The sequence below is a fragment of the Lutra lutra genome, chromosome 3, assembly GCF_902655055.1.
Source record: "Lutra lutra chromosome 3, mLutLut1.2, whole genome shotgun sequence".
NCBI classification, from domain to species: domain Eukaryota; kingdom Metazoa; phylum Chordata; class Mammalia; order Carnivora; family Mustelidae; genus Lutra; species Lutra lutra.
This window is the reverse complement of record NC_062280.1, coordinates 12,992,784-13,009,931: the sequence shown is the minus strand read 5'-3', so window position 1 is coordinate 13,009,931 and position 17,148 is coordinate 12,992,784. Positions and strand designations below refer to the sequence as shown.

At 41.3% G+C, this 17,148-nt stretch overlaps 2 protein-coding genes across 16 annotated transcripts in view; one reads left to right on the top strand and one right to left on the bottom strand.

The window, feature by feature from the left end:
* The window catches only part of ORC2 (origin recognition complex subunit 2), a 45,845-nt gene extending 40,566 nt beyond the window's left edge, over positions 1-5,279 (top strand). For 9 of the 10 annotated variants that reach the window (XM_047720694.1, XM_047720690.1, XM_047720688.1 and 6 more), the window contains 3 exons: positions 1,115-1,176; positions 1,899-2,017; positions 4,085-5,279. In XM_047720694.1, the coding sequence (XP_047576650.1) occupies positions 1,115-1,176; positions 1,899-2,017; positions 4,085-4,171 (268 nt within the window). In that variant the 3' untranslated portion in view covers positions 4,172-5,279. Of the gene's footprint in view, positions 1-1,114; positions 1,185-1,898; positions 2,018-4,084 lie in introns of those variants that run through there. The other variant, XM_047720695.1, reaches the window with a different exon arrangement.
* A 3,461-nt stretch (positions 5,280-8,740) lies between these two features.
* The window catches only part of NIF3L1 (NGG1 interacting factor 3 like 1), a 40,820-nt gene continuing 32,412 nt past the window's right edge, over positions 8,741-17,148 (bottom strand). For 4 of the 6 annotated variants that reach the window (XM_047720698.1, XM_047720700.1, XM_047720702.1 and 1 more), the window contains exons 6-7: positions 15,130-15,213; positions 8,742-10,022 (exon numbers count right to left, since the gene is read on the bottom strand). In XM_047720698.1, coding sequence (XP_047576654.1) covers positions 9,838-10,022; positions 15,130-15,213 — 269 coding nt within the window. In that variant the 3' untranslated portion in view covers positions 8,742-9,837. Of the gene's footprint in view, positions 10,023-15,129; positions 15,214-17,148 lie in introns of all 6 variants that reach the window. The other 2 variants (XM_047720699.1, XM_047720703.1) reach the window with 1 other exon arrangement.

Genomic DNA, 17,148 nt, shown 5'->3' with positions numbered 1-17,148 from the left:
CTTTAACCCACTGAGCCACCCAGGCGCCCCCTTTTCACACTTTAATGATCAGTTTTTTTACTCTATAAAGCTGCTTTGTATACCTGAAGATTAGCATTGCATTAATGTTGAAATGTGCATTAAATGAGTAATCAAAATTTCTATGGAATTGCAACAGAAAAAGTCTCATTCAGTCTTAACTGTGCTTACTGTTAACGGACTACGCAAGCTGCTATGTGGGAAGTTGGGAATCCGTGCAGCGTGAGTACTCGACATTAGAGATGACTCTGACTGCTCTAATGCGAGTAGTTTGTAGTTTGGCATACCCTAAATGTCTGCGTACTAGCCTCCACTGCTTTTTTTTTTTTAACTATGAAATTTTGTTTCATTATGCAAACTCCAATATCATGTAGTCTTTCCTTGGTATGAATGTGATCAAAAACTTTAACCAACGTTTAGCTGCTGAGTCACTGGCAGTATCTATTTATAATGTGGCCATTCAGATGATCCAAATATGCTGATAGTAATTATTGTCTAGATTATCGTAAAAATGTAAATATAAAGGTTTAAAGTTTCTGCCACACCAAAGGACTCCTGGAAATCTTAGTGTAGCATGCTTTCAGCCCTGTAATTCCGCTTTGTACATTTCTAAATTGATATGAAAAATTTAGGAAGACTTTTTAATGATGGAAAAATGAGTAAGTAGGTGAGATATAAAATGGTGTATACTATACATAAATGCATGAATTAATGTGTTTCCACCCTACTTCATTCCACGAAGATTTGAAAAGACAGCACACAAATATGATTTCTACATCAGATGTTAGTGGCTGTTATTTTAGGGTTATGGCATTAGTATTTTTCTCTGTACATTTTATTATATATTCCACATTTTCTAACTTGAACAACCTGTAGCCTTAAAAACATTCTGAGATTTTCCTTAAAAGGAAATTTTTAAAAGCTTCTCCTTTTTAAGTAGGCCAAGAAAGGATGTTCCCTGGAGAAGGGAACAGAAGAAAATACAAAAAGTTTACACCAAGTAGTTCAGATTGTCTTTGTCTGTTTTACTTTTCTCTTTTGATGTTAACATTCTGGATTTGAATTGTTTTTTGTTTTTTGCTTTTTTTTCCCTTAGGGGCATTTTCAGGCTACTGATCAAGTATCAGCTGGATAACCAGGATAACCCTTCTTACATTGGTATCTAATATTTATGATATTAAATTGTGTGTGACTTTTGTTTCACCCCATAAATTCCTTTTTCTGGAATCTAATAATAGCACTGCAGTGTTTCACAGGAGCCAAGTAATGGTTTGCTCTGGGATCAGTTTGTCTGCCACGTGGCACACTTTCAAGAACCCCACAGAGACACTGCTGAGTAGGCTGCTGGCCAGGGCACTTTGAAAGACCTGCCCGGCCCATTTTTACTGTTCCTGTGTAAAATTTCCTAAGTTCCTATGGTAACTGTGGACATGTGTCTACCAATTGTTTATATTTCATATGCTGGGCATCTTAGCAGATTTTTTTCCCCTTGGATGAAAATTATGTGTTCATTTAGATAAATATTTTAATAATCGTACAGCTCTCTTGACTTACTAGTAGTTCCTTCTTTCAAAGTCCACTTTATTCATGCTGTTTAAAGCTCCCACAAGATTTATGTTTTACTTGGTCACAGATGAGTATTTTCAGCCAATCACTTCTCTTTAAAATGTAAGCCACAGTGTTTAATACTTAAGTGTTCTCTAGTTTTGCTTCTGCCAGAGGTTGTTTTTTTTTTTGTTGTTGTTGTTGTTTTGTTTTTAAAGCAATGCTTAACAACGCTTTGACATACTACGGCAACAGCACTTTTTTTGTGTTCCTTGATATGTGGGGTCATGTCTTCAGTGCTGACTTATGTTCACATCTCCTTTTGAACTCTCTAGGATTTTCTTTTCAAGATTTTTACCAACAGTGTCGGGAGGCATTCTTGGTCAATAGTGATCTGACACTTCGGGCCCAGTTAACTGAATTTAGGGACCACAAGCTTTTAAGGACAAAGAAGGTGAGAGTTTTCTGTGACAGCATGATATATGTTAGGAACACCTTAAGGACAAGCATGCCTTTGACTCAGCTTTGATAATAAAATGCAGCGTCCGTGATGGGTCACAAGGATCCATTTAGGCAGTGTGCCATCTGAGTTCTGCAGGAAGAGATAAAGTTGAAAGTACTCAGCCCTTGAAAAGGTTCTAGTCCAGAGTAAAGGCCCTTAGAAATTATTCCCTTTTCCCTCTCTTCCTTCTACCACATTCATTAACTGGGTCTTTATGGAGCACGAAGTAGCAACACACAGTAGCAAGCAAAAACCTGACTCCTTCCTGATAGAGCTCAGAGTCTAATGGAGGAGACAGATATTGGTCAAATAATCACACACATCTAAAGCTTTAACTGTGGTGTCCTGTGATCAGAAAAGTACACGGTTCTGAAAGAAGTCGGGTTCCCATGTTATGTTAATTCTGAGATCTAGAAGGACACTAGGAGATAACTGGTCAGAGAAAACCGTAAAGGCCAGTGTCCCCCAGGACAAGGCTGAAAAGACAAGAGATGTAAGGGCTAGCCCATGCACTACTTTTAGGCCAAGGAAGGGATTTTAATCTTCATTTGAAAATTAAGGGAAGTCCTTAAAAAAACTGTTCTGGCTCTGGTATGGAGAATGGAATGGGGCAGAGTGGGGTAGGGAGTGCTAAATGTCATTGCGCAGAGACCGGCTAGGAAGGTGTGTTAATAGTAGTAGGTAGAGCTGATGACGAAGAGTAAAAGTGGCTGGAGTTCAGATACACCTGGGAGGCAGAACTGACAAGAACTGACGGATGGATGCGAGCATGAAGGAAAAGTTCGAGAATGATTTCTGCTGTCTGGCTTGAAGAACTAGAGAGTTGGTGAGATTAGGTGAGAAACATTTTTGGGGAGACAGATCATGAGTTCCTGACTGTAGTATATTTGGACTTACTCTTTGAGATTTCCAAATGGAGACATCAGCTAGGCAATCGGGTTTTCCTAGGACAAGAAACCAGGGGAAAGATCTGGGCTAGAGATAGAAGATCAGTCCCTGTGTATTTAGGTTGTAACGAAAAGCAGGCATTGGTGGGAGTGAGATTTGAAGGCAGGAACTAAGCCTAGAAGTGTGACATGTAATGGCCAAGTAGAAGATAAATGTGTAGAGGCAGGAGGAATAGCCAGACAGCCAGGAAGGAAACCAGAGTATGAGGTCATAGAAGCTAAGAGAAGCATGTTTTAAGAAAGAACAGTCAGAAGTACAGGTTCTGCTAAGAGGCCAAAAAGATGAAAATATGTATTGGACTTAGGAGTAAGGAATTTCTGGCAGTCCAAACAGAAGCTCTTCTAATGACATGATAAGGTGGTAGTAGCTAGGCTGGACTGGGTTGGGTGAAAGGTGAAGAAATGGAGACCAGCAATTACTGACAGTTCTTCTGGAAAGGTAGAGGTTGGGTGATAGAAATGAGAGTCTAGTGAGGGCTATTTAAGAAGGGCAGGACCTGGCTGACTCAGTCAGTACAGCATGTGACTCTTGAGCTCAGGGTCATGAGTTCCAGCCCACATTCGGTGTGGAGATTACTTAAAAAAAAATTTTTTTTTTAAATTTAAGTTTGTAGTTGAGAGAGAGTACGAGCAGGGGAAGGACAGAGGCAGAGGGAAGCAGACTTCCCAGAGTGGGGCGTCCAGGACCTGGGATTACAACCTGAGCAGAAGACAGATGCTTAGCCGACTAAGCCACCCACGTGCCCCTGGGATTTTTTTAAAAGGGGGGGGCAGTTTGTGTTTTGGGGGGGTGGTGGTGGAGATACCTGAATAAAAGGACAGAGAAATCAAGAGCAGAGCAGGAGCAGGAGCGTAAAGAGATCTACTGACCCTCTAATCTTTTCCACTAGGAAGTGGTTTAACTATAAACTCAGTGTATTTAGATAGATAAGCCTATATACCCTTTTGCCTTAATCTTTACATTTCTGTATTTATATAAGATATTAAATCCATCTTTTTTGTTTAACTTTCAACAGGGTTCACCTTCTATCTCTTTACAAGTGACTAACATCCAGGGTCTTCTCACTTTCAGGGAACCGACGGGGTGGAGTACCTACTAATTCCTGTGGACAGTGGAACGCTGAGTGAGTTCCTGGAAAAGGAAGAAGAGGAGTCTTGAAGTTGTCCTTTACTCTTGAATCTTCTGTGGAAGGAAGGGTTGTACCCCAGCTGCCACTCCTCTGGTCTGAAGTGTTGTGTTTACATCTAACATTAGATCCTTCCAGTGTACAAGACTTCAAGTTGGGAGGGGAGGAATGTCGTCGCTGAGAACCTTGATTTAGCCTGGCTGGTGCACCATCTCTCGTACTATGCAGTGGTCCTCAAGTCGGAGAAAACGTGCCTTTCATTCATTACCTCTCTGGAGACTTCGTGCTGGAATGAACTGTGTGCTCAGGGACTATTTGGAGCTGGATGTTTTCGGATTCTTTTATACTAGAGATGATATTATTCCCAATTTTTTGAGGGCCTTTTAAACGCTCCCAGAGCGGACTGTTTGCAGATGTGTTTGTTCCAGAGCACGGAGGTACAAAAACACTGACATCACATAAATCTACTTGCTCCTCTGTCAGAGCTGACGAGTGTAAAGAAGGCAGATCAGCTTACTGTTCTCGAAAGGCTTAACGAAAGGTGTGTAACACTGGGGAAGAGTAGGTGATCTAGCTTTCTCTTTTTGGATTTAGACTCCATGCTGGTGGGGTGGAGCCGGAGGACATGACCCTCTTCAGCTGGGTTAGTGGGAAAAGCATAATGAGCCTACAGGGTGTATACCCACCTTAGAAAGCACATGAACAACAATCATGATCCTTGGAACAGCCACCATCTGTGTCATCACCTTCATGACACAAGAAAGAAGCCAGGCTACAGAAGAAACACAGTCCTGAACTACAATTTAGTCATTGTTTTTAAGACAACAGAAAATAAAACTTCAATTAATTCTTGTATTGACATTCTTCTTCAATAACTTACAAGTGAGTAGCGTATTAATGGCAGATTTTAATCTTGATTTCTCTATCAAGTAGACCCAGAACTCACTGTAAGACATTTCAGTTTTTTTCTTTAACAATTTCAAGCCCTCTAAATATTTACAAAAGCCTTCTTCATTAGGAAAGAGAAAAAGGCTAACTTTGGCCACTGGTCAGCTTATAGTCTTCACATATTGTCTAAAACATTTCATACTTGGAAATGAAATCCTTCATTAAAATATCACTGCCATGAACAAGTGAGAACTGCTGAGGCAGTACCTACTTTATCTTGTAAACCCCTTTCATGAAACTGTTTCCCAAAATGCTCAGAATTTAAGTCCTTTCTCTTTGTGGCATATAATTTAAATCCATGTGTGAGGGTTCAGTCACATATAATCAAAATATTTAAACTAGTACATGAATTTGATTCTAAAAATTGTTACCAAAGGATATTCACTAAAAAGTGAGTTTCCTTCCCCTTCACCGATCCAGTCCCTTATGCAACCGGCGACAGGAGCTCCCTCCTGCAGAGGTATCCTATGCACACGGAAGGTATGTGTCTGTATCTCCTTTTAAAAAACACAAATGGTAGCATATGATATGTGCTCGTTTGCACCTTGCTTTTTTTGCTTAATATATCTAGTTTATAACTTAGAGTATAAAAAAGTATATAAAATCTTTAATTACCTAATACGCAAATTTTGCATTTGCTCTTAAATATCTACTGGTTTATTTTTATAATTTTTGTGTCCATACTATCTGCAAACAGTATGTATCAACAATCTATCAATAAATAAAAAGCCAATTTGGATAGAATCATTTTTTCATAGTACTGGTTTTTTTTACTACAGATATATTTTTTAAAAGATTTTATTTATTTATTTGACAGAGATCACAAGTAGGCAGAGAGGCAGGCAGAGAGAGGGGAGGAAGCAGGCTCCCTGCTGAGCAGAGAGCCTGATGCGGGGCTCGATCCCAGGACCCTGGGACCATGACCTGAGCCGAAGGCAGAGGCTTTAACCCACTGAGACACTCAGGCGCCTCGTACTAAAAATATTTTTAAGTCCTTCAAAAATTTTATAAGTGCATCTTACAGATCTGAAGATCTGAGCAGAATTATTCTACACTCTGCATTTGTTTCAGTATCCGTGCTCCTCGTACTCTTACCAGTTAAAGCCGGACTGCTCAGACTCCCAACTTCAATCCTTGCTTCTGACAAGAGTGAACAAACCTGAAAATCTGAAGGATTTTTCTGGCTGCTCTTAATAAAATGGCCAAATAAACAGGCCCCAAAAAGGCACAGGGGAGGCAGAACAAGCATTCTTACACTCTACCGAGTTGACATAACACTGTATTCCTGATGCAGAGAGTTCTAAGTCAGCTCTTGTGATACTCTAAGAAACGGATTTTCTTAGCATGTTCGTCAGTTTAATAGATGAACATTTCATTCATATAAAAGATCAGTGAGGGGGCGCCTGTGTGGCTCAGTGGGTTAAAGCCTCTGCCTTCGGCTCAGGTCATGATCCCAGGGTCCTGGGATCAAGCCCCGCATCGGGCTTTCCACTCAGTGGGGAGCCTGCTTCCTCCCCTCTCTCTGCCTGCCTCTCTGCCTACTTGTGATCTCTGTCAAATAAATAAATAAAATCTTTAAAAAAAAAAAAAATTAAAAAAAAAGATCAGTGAGTTTAGGGGATGGTTAATAGATAATGCTTATCTTTAAAAAAAAAAACCACTTTAGAAGATTTTTTTCCCCTTTAATTCATTGTGGAGCCAGAAGTATTGTTCAAAATGTTTTTTTCCTACATTCTAGGAGGTGAGAAGACTTCCAGCTTAGTACCGAGTAATCATCAGAGATGACAAATCGGGAGGGTCTGTCTTAACACAGACTGTGTGGCTCCTAAAACTGAGGAATAAAAAGAAGTATTATGCAAATGACTTTGTTCTTGGGCTTTCTGTAATTACCTGACTACCCCCTTAGGAGAGTCCTACCTTTTGAGATTTCAAATTGCTGTTAAAACATTCTCATTCATGTTTGTTGAACCCTTCCTATGTAGAAGGCTCTGTGCCAGATAGAGGAGTTGTAAGGAATGTGAAGGAAGAAATATGGGCTGTTAATAGCATTAGAAGTTACAGTAGTCTTAATACGCTGGAAATAAGTTTGAAATAACCGATGCTAAGGAAAATGTGACTTTAAATATGAGTTTAAATAGAAAGCTAATTATCACACTCTCCTAACAATCTCGGCAGAGAGCAGCACACTCTGGCCTTGAGCCTGCCCACGTGTTTAGGTCACGATCTTTACTTCTGCTACCTAACGTGTGGTCCTTGATGGCAGCAGCATTCTCTTGGGAACACAGAAGTGCTTGGGCCCCACTCGAGCTTCTGAATCAGTCTGAATTTGTAAACCACGTCTCTGGGCGCCTGGGTGGCTCAGTCAGTTAAGCATCTGCCTTGAGCTCAGGTCATGATCTCAGTAGTCCTGGGATTGAGTCCTGCATCGGCCTCCTTGCTCAGTGGGGAGCCTGCTTCTCCCTCTCCTCCTCCTGCTCTCTCCCTGTCAAATAAGTAAAATCTTAAAAAATCTCCATACATTCTTCTGCACATTAAAGTTTGAAAAGCAAAGAGATAGATAAACAATCAACACCTTAAAGTTAACAGTTCAGAAAATTTGACAAGTGAAAATAATTCATCTTTGGTGATACTTTAATTTTAAAAAACTCCAGAGGACATTTTTGGGGGTATTTTTAGTTATTCAGAAATGTTAGCAAATAAACTTTAACAATTGTGGTAACAATGGCATTCTTTAAGAAGAAAAAAAAAAAACAATTTGGCAATAAGCATGTCCAATCATAAATTTTTAATCCACAACCTTCAGGACTAATAATTTTAGTTAAAGGTGCAATCGTGTCTTACCTTCAGTATGCCATAAAGGAAAAAAAGGTTTAAGAATCACTGCCCCCAAGCTATTAAGCAGCGTCTCTGACCATATCATTTCTGCCTCTGCTTTCTGTCCTAACAATGGATGACTTCCTTGGGCTCTTTCAATGCATTGTGTGTTTCTCTACACTAGTATTTGTACAAGCTCTACCTCTTGACTGAATTCTACCCTCCCCACGTCCCCAGGAAACCTTCCCTATAAGCCCTCTGCATATCTTTAGCATAGGTAATTACAATAAACTCGTCGGTATCATCCAAACTTTTGTCCTACTCCCGCATCTTCATGGGCCCAGCACAAAGAACACAAGCAATGACTGAGGAAAATGCCATCCAGAGTCTCGAAGCTGTGGGCTCTCCATTGGCTCGACTTTTGAGGTCGGCCATCCCTCATCAAAGCTTTCTACTTGGCTTCTGATGCTTTGCTGATTCTCCTCCACCTCTCTCCTGGCTCCTCCTCCCACCCTTGAATTGGGGGGCGTTTCTAAAGGCTCAGTCCTATTTTCTAAAGACTCAGTCCTATTGTTTTTTTCTGTGGTGAATCAATATTACATGTGAACCACCAAGAATAATTTGTAAGTTCGGATCCCAAATCCTCCAGGAGATGACTGGTAGGAAAAGGGTCCTACAGAATAAATGTAAAATTCTTTCCTTTCTCATCTTAGACAGTATTTATTTTTTAAGTTTATTTGACAGACAGATCACAAGTAGTCTGAGAGGCAGGCAGAGAAAGAGAGGAGGAAGCAGGATCCCCACTAAGCAGAGAGCCTGATGCGGGGCTCAATCCCAGGACCCTGGGATCATGACCTGAGCCAAAGGCAGAGGCTTTAATCCCCTGAGCCACCCAGACGCCCCTTACACAGTATTTTAAAAGACTGGCTTTTGTCATTACCAAAGGAAAAAACTCCCCAGAGGAACTGGAAATCTGACAGAATTCAAAAGAAAAACCTCCCATACCTCCCAGAGAAAATCCCAGTTAAAATGGATTTCTCCTTCAGGATTTCCTATATATCTCCTCTATTAGGTTTATCATCACTTGTCATTAAGCAGCAGTTAAGAACACAGACTCTGGAGCCAGACTACCTGAGTCTGTGTTCAAACTCTCATCATTTCCTAGCCACGTGGTCTCGGGCAAACTCCATAACCTGATTCAGTGTAATCATCTGTAAAATGGAAATCATAATACCCACATTCTTGTTTCTACAGACTGAAAGTGTTTATAACATACCCGAGAATGCCTAGCATGAAATTAATATTGCATGATAACTGGGATTATTCTAAAAGCTATCTTTCTGTATTACTAGTAAAATTTCAGGTAAGTTACCTAAAAAGCAATAAAATAGTCATGAATAATGATCATGTATATTAAAGAACAAAAAAACAAAACCTCATTCTGATATTGAAATCAGAAGGTCAAAGATTAGTGATCTATAAATGGGAACGTAGAGACAAGACCTTATCACCCTCTAGAGGCCACTATCTGGAAATAAGTGTTCCAATCTCAAGTTTTTTAAAGTATATTTCTAAACTAACCAAGGGCAGAAATATCTAGAACAACACATCCCATCTATAAGTAAGCTAAGGAGAAGACTGCTTGAGCAACTTCCCCAGAATGTTAGGTAAACAGATTTTAGTGGATCTTTCCAGGAGTTTATAATGAAATACGATTTACACTGTATAATCATCTTAATTCTTCTTATAATGAATACTTGTTCCTGAATGGTCACTGTTATGATTTTTACCATATGAGCTACAGAACATTTGAGGAAGCAGATTTACAAACCAGAAATAATGTACATTCTAAGACGTTCTTCCAGGAGGATTCGAGCTGCACTGATTCACGTTATGCATTCAGGCTGGGGCTGTGCTCCTGCTACTCCAGTATGCTCTATACCACACAAAGAGGGTCTCTGTCTGCCTCTGACAGGATAATATCAATCTTGTTTTCCAAGTGAGCACGCAGCATATCTCGAAGATCAGAAAGAAAGCCTCGTTCGGTGTTGCTGTGTTCACAGAGGATGACAGTTATTCCCTGGGACGTGGCATCCAGAACATCATGGTGGGACATCTCACCTGCCACCAGAGGAAAGGGCAAATACGTAAATACCAGACAAGCAGTCTGCTGGGTGCTGAACCACCACTGCAGAAACACCAAGTTCGCACTGTGTAAAAAGCAGAACTTTATATACAAATCTAGAAAGTTAGGTACAGGTTTTCTTCCATGTCCTCCAATTTAGAGAGAGACAGGCCATCCCACAGAGAATTCCAAATTCTTTCTCTGTGGCCCGTTGAAAACAAGAATCTAAAAGCCACATATGCAACAGTGTCTCCTACTGCCAGACCCGTAAGAACGTCCATTCAAAATGCTTCCATTTGGGGCCCCTGGGTGTGGGGGGGCGCTCACTGGTTATAAGCTTCTCTGACTCTTCATCTCTGCTCCGCTCAGGGTTATGAATTTGAGCCCTGCATTGGGTTCCATGCTGGGCCTGAAGCCTACTTCAAAAAAAAAAAAACAAAAAATACAAACGTTTCCATTATAAAATAAATGACCACTGTTAAGTGAAATGGGGCTTTCAGAAAACTCTCTCATATAAATATTAAATAACAAATACCTCCAGAAAATCCTAGGTATACTTCCCAAAGACTCCTTTATGCTTTGTGAACACCAAATTTTTCAGTATCAACTCCAGTCTAATTCATAAAGATGAAATGAGTTTTAAGGCTATTTCTAAATTAAAGACAAGGTAAAAAATAAATAAATAAATAAATAAAAACAGGGCATTTATTTTCCTTTGACCTAGGCAAAATTTCTAGAAATTTTGAAGTTATTGGTAGAAGAGGATCTCATCTTTTGTAAACAGATTTTGGGAAAACTCAAGTGTTCTGAATTTTTAAAAACCCCATTTGTGAATCTGATGACTTCAAATTTTTTTTTTAAAGATTTTATTTATTTAGGGCGCCTGGGTGGCTCAGTGGGTTAAGCCGCTGCCTTCGGCTCAGGTCATGATCCCAGGGTCCTGGGATCGAGTCCCGCATTGGGCTCTCTGCTCAGCAGGGAGCCTGCTTCCCTCTCTCTCTCTCTCTGCCTGCCTCTCCGTCTACTTGTGATCTCTCTCTGTCAAATAAATAAATAAAAATCTTAAAGATTTTATTTATTTAAATGAGAGGCAGAGAGACAGAAATAGTGACAGAGACCATGAGTGGGGAGGAGAGGGAGAAGTAGACTCTCCACTGAGCAGGGAGCCCAATGCGGGGCTCAATTCCAGAACCCTGTGATCATGACCTGAGCCAAAGGCAGATATCTGACCCACTGAGCCACCCACGACCCTGATGACTTCAAATTTAACAGCAAAAAGACACTGCACAATTTGGCTTACTCATAATAAGCATAATTCTGAAATATGTTTAGAGCCCTAAAAGCATAAAAAATTGAGAGAAGGTTCTTAAGGAGAAAAATAACATTTTTTTCCCCTGAGAGATTTCCAACCCCCACACTTCACCCTGCTCCTCAATACATGAAATTTCATGTATAGAATAATTTTTATTAATTTTTTAAAGATTTTATTATTTATTTTAGAGAGAGGACACAAGGGCAGAGGGGCAGAGGGAAAGAGAAAATCTCAAGCAGACTGCCAGCTGAGTGCGGTGCCTGCCTCGCGACACTGAGATCACCACCTGAGCTGAAACCAAGGGTCAGACGCTTAACCTACTGAGCCACCCAGGGGCGCCTAAAACATCTTCATCTGTAATAGAAAAGTATTTAAATCTGTAATAGAAAGAAGACCCTAATGGGCCCACCTAGAAGCTGTGCTTTAGGAGAGACAAGTCTGGTGGCCTGGACTATTTTACAAAGGCTCTAAGAAGGCATGAAAGCGGAGACTCTGCAAAGACTCCACAGTAACAGCCGAAGGCAAGGCGGGGGAGAAGCCTAGCTCGGAGGGTCGCTGGGGAATAAAGAGCAAATGAGAGGATTTATACCTGCAAGGAGCAAGCTCCCAATCTGCTGGTCTTCCCACAATATTACCCTAACGACCTGATACTACCATGCTCTGCTCAAAGGCGGAGTGACGAACATCAGCAGAGGCCTGTGTGTGTGGTCTCTGAGCTGGTGCTTTTTATCCCTAAAGTTATACTCAAAGTGGTACCTCACAGATCACAGATGTCCAAGGTCAGCCAGATAAGAAGACACTTTGTACTTCCCCAAATAACCAGATAGGAAGACTATTTTAACAATTTTGAATTGCATTAATTTACCTTATGCACATACTGCTTAATAATTTAAAAAAACAAAAAACACCTAGTTTTAAGAAGGTCATTATTTGGGCGCCTGGGTGGCTCAGTTGGTTAAGCAACTGCCTTCGGCTCAGGTCATGATCCTAGAGTCCTGGGATCGAGTCCCACGACGAGCTCCCTGCTTGGCAGGGAGTCTGCTTCTCCTGACCCTCCCTTCTCTCATGCTCTCAAATAAACAAAATCTTAAAAAAAAAAAAAAAGGTCATTATTTATAAGAAAACAATCACAGGTGCCAAACAGAGATATGCCACAAAACAAATGGTCTGTACCCTTAAAAATGCCAGTGCTCTGGACAAAGAAGCATTCCAGATAGATGACATATTAAATAAATGTTTTTTTTTTTTAAAGATTTTTATTTATTTATTTGTCAGAGAGAGCGAGGGAGAGAGAGCGAGCACAGGCAGACAGAATGGCAGGCAGAGGCAGAGGGAGAAGCAGATTCCCTGACGAGCAAGAGCCCGATGCGGGACTCGATCCCAGGACGCTGGGATCATGACCTGAGCCGAAGGCAGCTGCTTAACCAACTGAGCCACCCAGGCGTCCCTTATATAAATGTTTTAATAATATTAAATTCCTATATTTGATCACTGTCCATGGTCATATAATATCTTCATTCTTAGGACACATATGCTGAGGTATTTAGGGATAAGACAAAAGGTCATATATACAATTTATTTTAAAATGGTTTTGGGGGAAACATGTAAGTAGAAACATATTTGTACACACACCCATAGATATTTATACACACACATATATATACACGCAGACATATATAACGTGTATATGACACAGAATGTGCAGATGTGGCAAAATATAACCATTACTGATCTTTATTATTCATTTATTTAAGTAGCTCTTTGCCCAGTGTGGAGCCCAACATGGGGCTTGAACGACCGTGAAATCAAGACCTGAGCTGAGATCAAGAATCGGATGTTTAACTGACTAAGCCACCCAGATGCCCCTATAACCATTAGTAATCTTAAGTGAAGGGCATACGAAAGTTTATTGCACTATCCTTGCAACTTTCTACAGATCTGAAATTCTTTCAAAGTAAAATGTTATAATTCATATCATTTTTAAAAGATTTACTTATTTATTTAACAGAGAGAGAGAAAGAGAGAGTAAGGGGAAGAGCAGAGGGAGAGGAAGACACGCAGACTCCCTGCTGAGCAGGGAGCCTGATGCGGGGTCCGATCCCATGACCCCGAGATCATGACATGAACCAAAACCAAGAGTCAAACACTTAACCAAATGAGCCACCCAGGCGCCCCCATGACTGTTTTAAAGTCAGTTAAATGCTCAGTTGGTTAAGCGTCCAACTCTTGGTTTCAGCTCAGGTCATGATCTCAGGGCTGTGGGATGGGGCCCCGGTTGGTCTCTATGCTCAGCAGACTGTCTGCTTGAAGATTCTCTCCTCTACCCCTTCCCCGCTTGCTTTCATGCTAATAAATATTTTAAAAATTAAAATAAATATTAAAATTAAATAGTCATATAATGCTAAAAGCTATTTTGTCAAATTATTTATACACTGGAAGTTTATTTCAATCTGGTACAAGTTTGAGGACTTACAAAAATTTTATGTCTTTAGAAGAATAGAAAACAGGTAATGGTTGTGTACGTTTTTAAGAAGCTCAGATACTGCTCCGCTATACTTCCAGATGTGACAGTATTAAGTCCAGCAGCCTCTGAAGGAGGGTGTGCTAGACAGATAATAAGGGACATGGACATGGGGGGCAGGAAAGGAGTAACAATGCAAAGGCCTAGGAAGTAGCCATGGGGGTTAAGACCCTCGATTCCGGTCCTAGAAGTCAAAAGACTAATTTTTTTAAAAGATTTTAAGTAATCTCTATACCCAACGTGGGGCTTGAACTTACAACCCTGAGACCAAACGTTACATACCCTTACTGACTGAGCCAGCCAGGTGCCCTGGAAAAAGTTAATTCTTAACTCCCGCTCTCTTAACCCTAAGGAGGAACAGAGGTGGAAATGCAGCTGGTATCAGGAAGTGTACAAGGTGCCTCCAAATCCTCTGAATGAGAGGCCAGGTCACCTGTCAGATGCTTTCCCCTATGACAGAAAGTAACGCCTGGGGGCCAAACAATGACTGTCCGACAGTAATGCATCCTGGAGCTGAAGGACAAAGCGACGGGGACTGGAGAGGAAGGCAGGAGTCAGTGACAGGAAACGTTTCTCTGAGGAGGGATCTGAGCTTATCACTGAAGTGTAAAGGAAGAGGCCAGAAAGACATTCTAGCCAGAGAAAACCGCATAAGCAGAGGCCGCAAGGAAGAGAACGAACATTTAGGTTCGCCTAAAAAGGCGACACATAAAGGAAATCGCCGAAGGCTTTGTAGCTAGGATAGTATCATACCCAATAAATTTATACTTGTGAAGAACAGTTCATTTGGGGGGCATATGTGGAAGACCAAGATTAGTGACTTGATGAAGTATTTCAAGTAGGCGATGATGCCTGAGTAGAGAGAAAAGGAAAGGCTCTATGAAGATTCTGGAGCTAGAGCTGATAGGAGCTAATGACGGACTGTAGGGCTGAGTAAGAACCATTTTCTGGCTAAGGTGGGAGGGTAGAAGGTGTCCAATTAACTGACATGAATCGTGTAGGAAAGAAGACAGGTTAAATAAATGCTCAACATCAGTCTTTTATATAATCTAATAATAAATTGCTAAATGATTTTACCCCCTCTACAAAAAATATGGCCTGTCTCCAATTTCCGTGTAGTTCCTGTTTAGTTCAGGTTCAAACAATAGTTATTAGATCCATTTATCTACCAAGTGCTGTTCTAAAATCTATGTTTTATCTCATAAAACATAAACCAAGGTTGGGGAAGGATACACACATGAAAAGAAAAGGAGACCCAAACGCGTCCTACCTGCGAGGTAAAGGTCAGCCTCTGTCCCCTGCAGCACCTTACTCCCAGAACCAGCGCACAGGGCCACGACTTTGACTGGAGACTCTTCAAAATAAAAGAAACAAGAAAACCAATACTTTACAATTCCCCTTCATTTTAACATTGTAATTTGTACCAAGAATCCTTCACATAATGCAGACTTCAATCCTGGTCTCATCACCAGTACAAGAACTTTGCTTACTGAGTTTTAAAAAGTAACAAAACATGTCTTCACAGAAACAAGCAGATTATTTTTTGATATTGCATAAATAACCCAACACAGGGCTGTTATTTCTTCAGATGTACGCGGCTGCACAAGCGCACGTAAGGCACCACTGAACAGTGCTAACTGCGCGGCTCTAGGCTTTGTCCCTGCTGCAAGGTAAAGTGACCTCTCCTGGGTTTCCGGGCAACAGTGAGAGGTAGGCAGGTACTGTCACTGTTCTCAAGTGAGGAGCCAAAACAGCTACTTAAAGGAATGCTACCAAATTGATTTGACATATATTTTTAAATAGATTTACTCTAAGAGAACAACCTTTGAAGAGTTGAAGAGTAAAACGACAGAAGCTTTGAAGCCCAAATCTACAAGTATTTCACCCTAGAAATAGGGTTCTAGAATGGATACTTCATTAGTGATCGCTCCATTAGAGGTATTTTAGATTTACTGATTTGAAAGAGAGAGTGCATGCACATGTGCGCAGGGTTGGGGCGGAGGGAGAGAGAATCCTCAAGCACACCCCCCACTGAACAGGGAGCCTGACACGGGACTCCATCCCAGGACCCTGAGATCATGACCTGAGCCGAAATCTAGAGTCAGATGCTTAACTGACTGAGCCACACAGGCACTCCTAGGGATGCTTTAAAAGAGTGGCTGAGGGCATCCTCTGCATGGAGAGTCCCAGGATCCCCAGGCCTATACCCACTTCAGCTACAGCTGTCCTGCCAGGGTGCCCCCTGCATAAAGCCCCTTGGGACCTCCCCAGCCCATGCACCACCGCCGCTCCAGCTGCCCCTCCGAGGCACCCCCTGCACAGAGCACCCTGGGACACTAGCTTTACACCCACTTCAGCTTCAGTTACCCTGTTGGGATGTCCTCTACACCAAGAGCTGAGGGACACCCCAGTGTGCACCCACTTCACCTACAGCTGTCCTGTCAGGGCATTCTCTGAGAGCCTCAGGACTGTCCCAGTCCATGCCCACTTTAGCTCCTGCCATCCCACTAGGACAGCCCCAACAGAGAGTGCCCTGGGATTCCAAGCCCATGCCCGACACCGCTCCACCCAGCCAAAGCCACTGGGCACACACAGCCTACACGGGGATGGTCATACACAAGACCATCCCTTCAAGGTTAGAAGCAGCTGTTCCACCTAATTCATAGAAATGAACACAGAAAGTCAAGCAAAACAAGAAGACTGAGGAATAAATTCCCAACGAAAGAACAAGACGAAACCTCAGAAAAAGAACTAGATGAGACACAGTTAAGTAAAATGCCAAGCAAAGTTTAAAGTAATGATCATAATGAGAGGAAAGTGGAAGAACTCAGTGAAAACTTCAACATAGAGCCAGAAAACAAAAATCTATCAGGGTTGAAAAATAGAACTGAAATGAAAAATACACTCGAGGGAATCAACAGATTAGTGCATGTGGAAGCATGGATCAGCAATCTGCAAAACAGGGTGATGGAGCACAGCCAACCAGAACGGCAAAAAGAAAACCATTTTTTAAAATGAGGATATGGTAATGGATCTTTTCAACAACATCAAGCTAACAAACATTAGCATTATGTGTGTCCCAGAAGGAGAAGAAAGAAAGAAAGAGTCAGAAAACTTATTTGAAGAAACAATAGCTGAAAACTTCCCTGACCAGAAGGAAACAGAGAGTTCCAAACAAGATGAAGCCAAGGAGGCCCATACCATGACACATAATAATTGAAATGTCAGACTAAAAAAGAATTTTATCAGCTGATTTCCAGTAGAAATTTTGCAGGCCAAAAGGGAATGT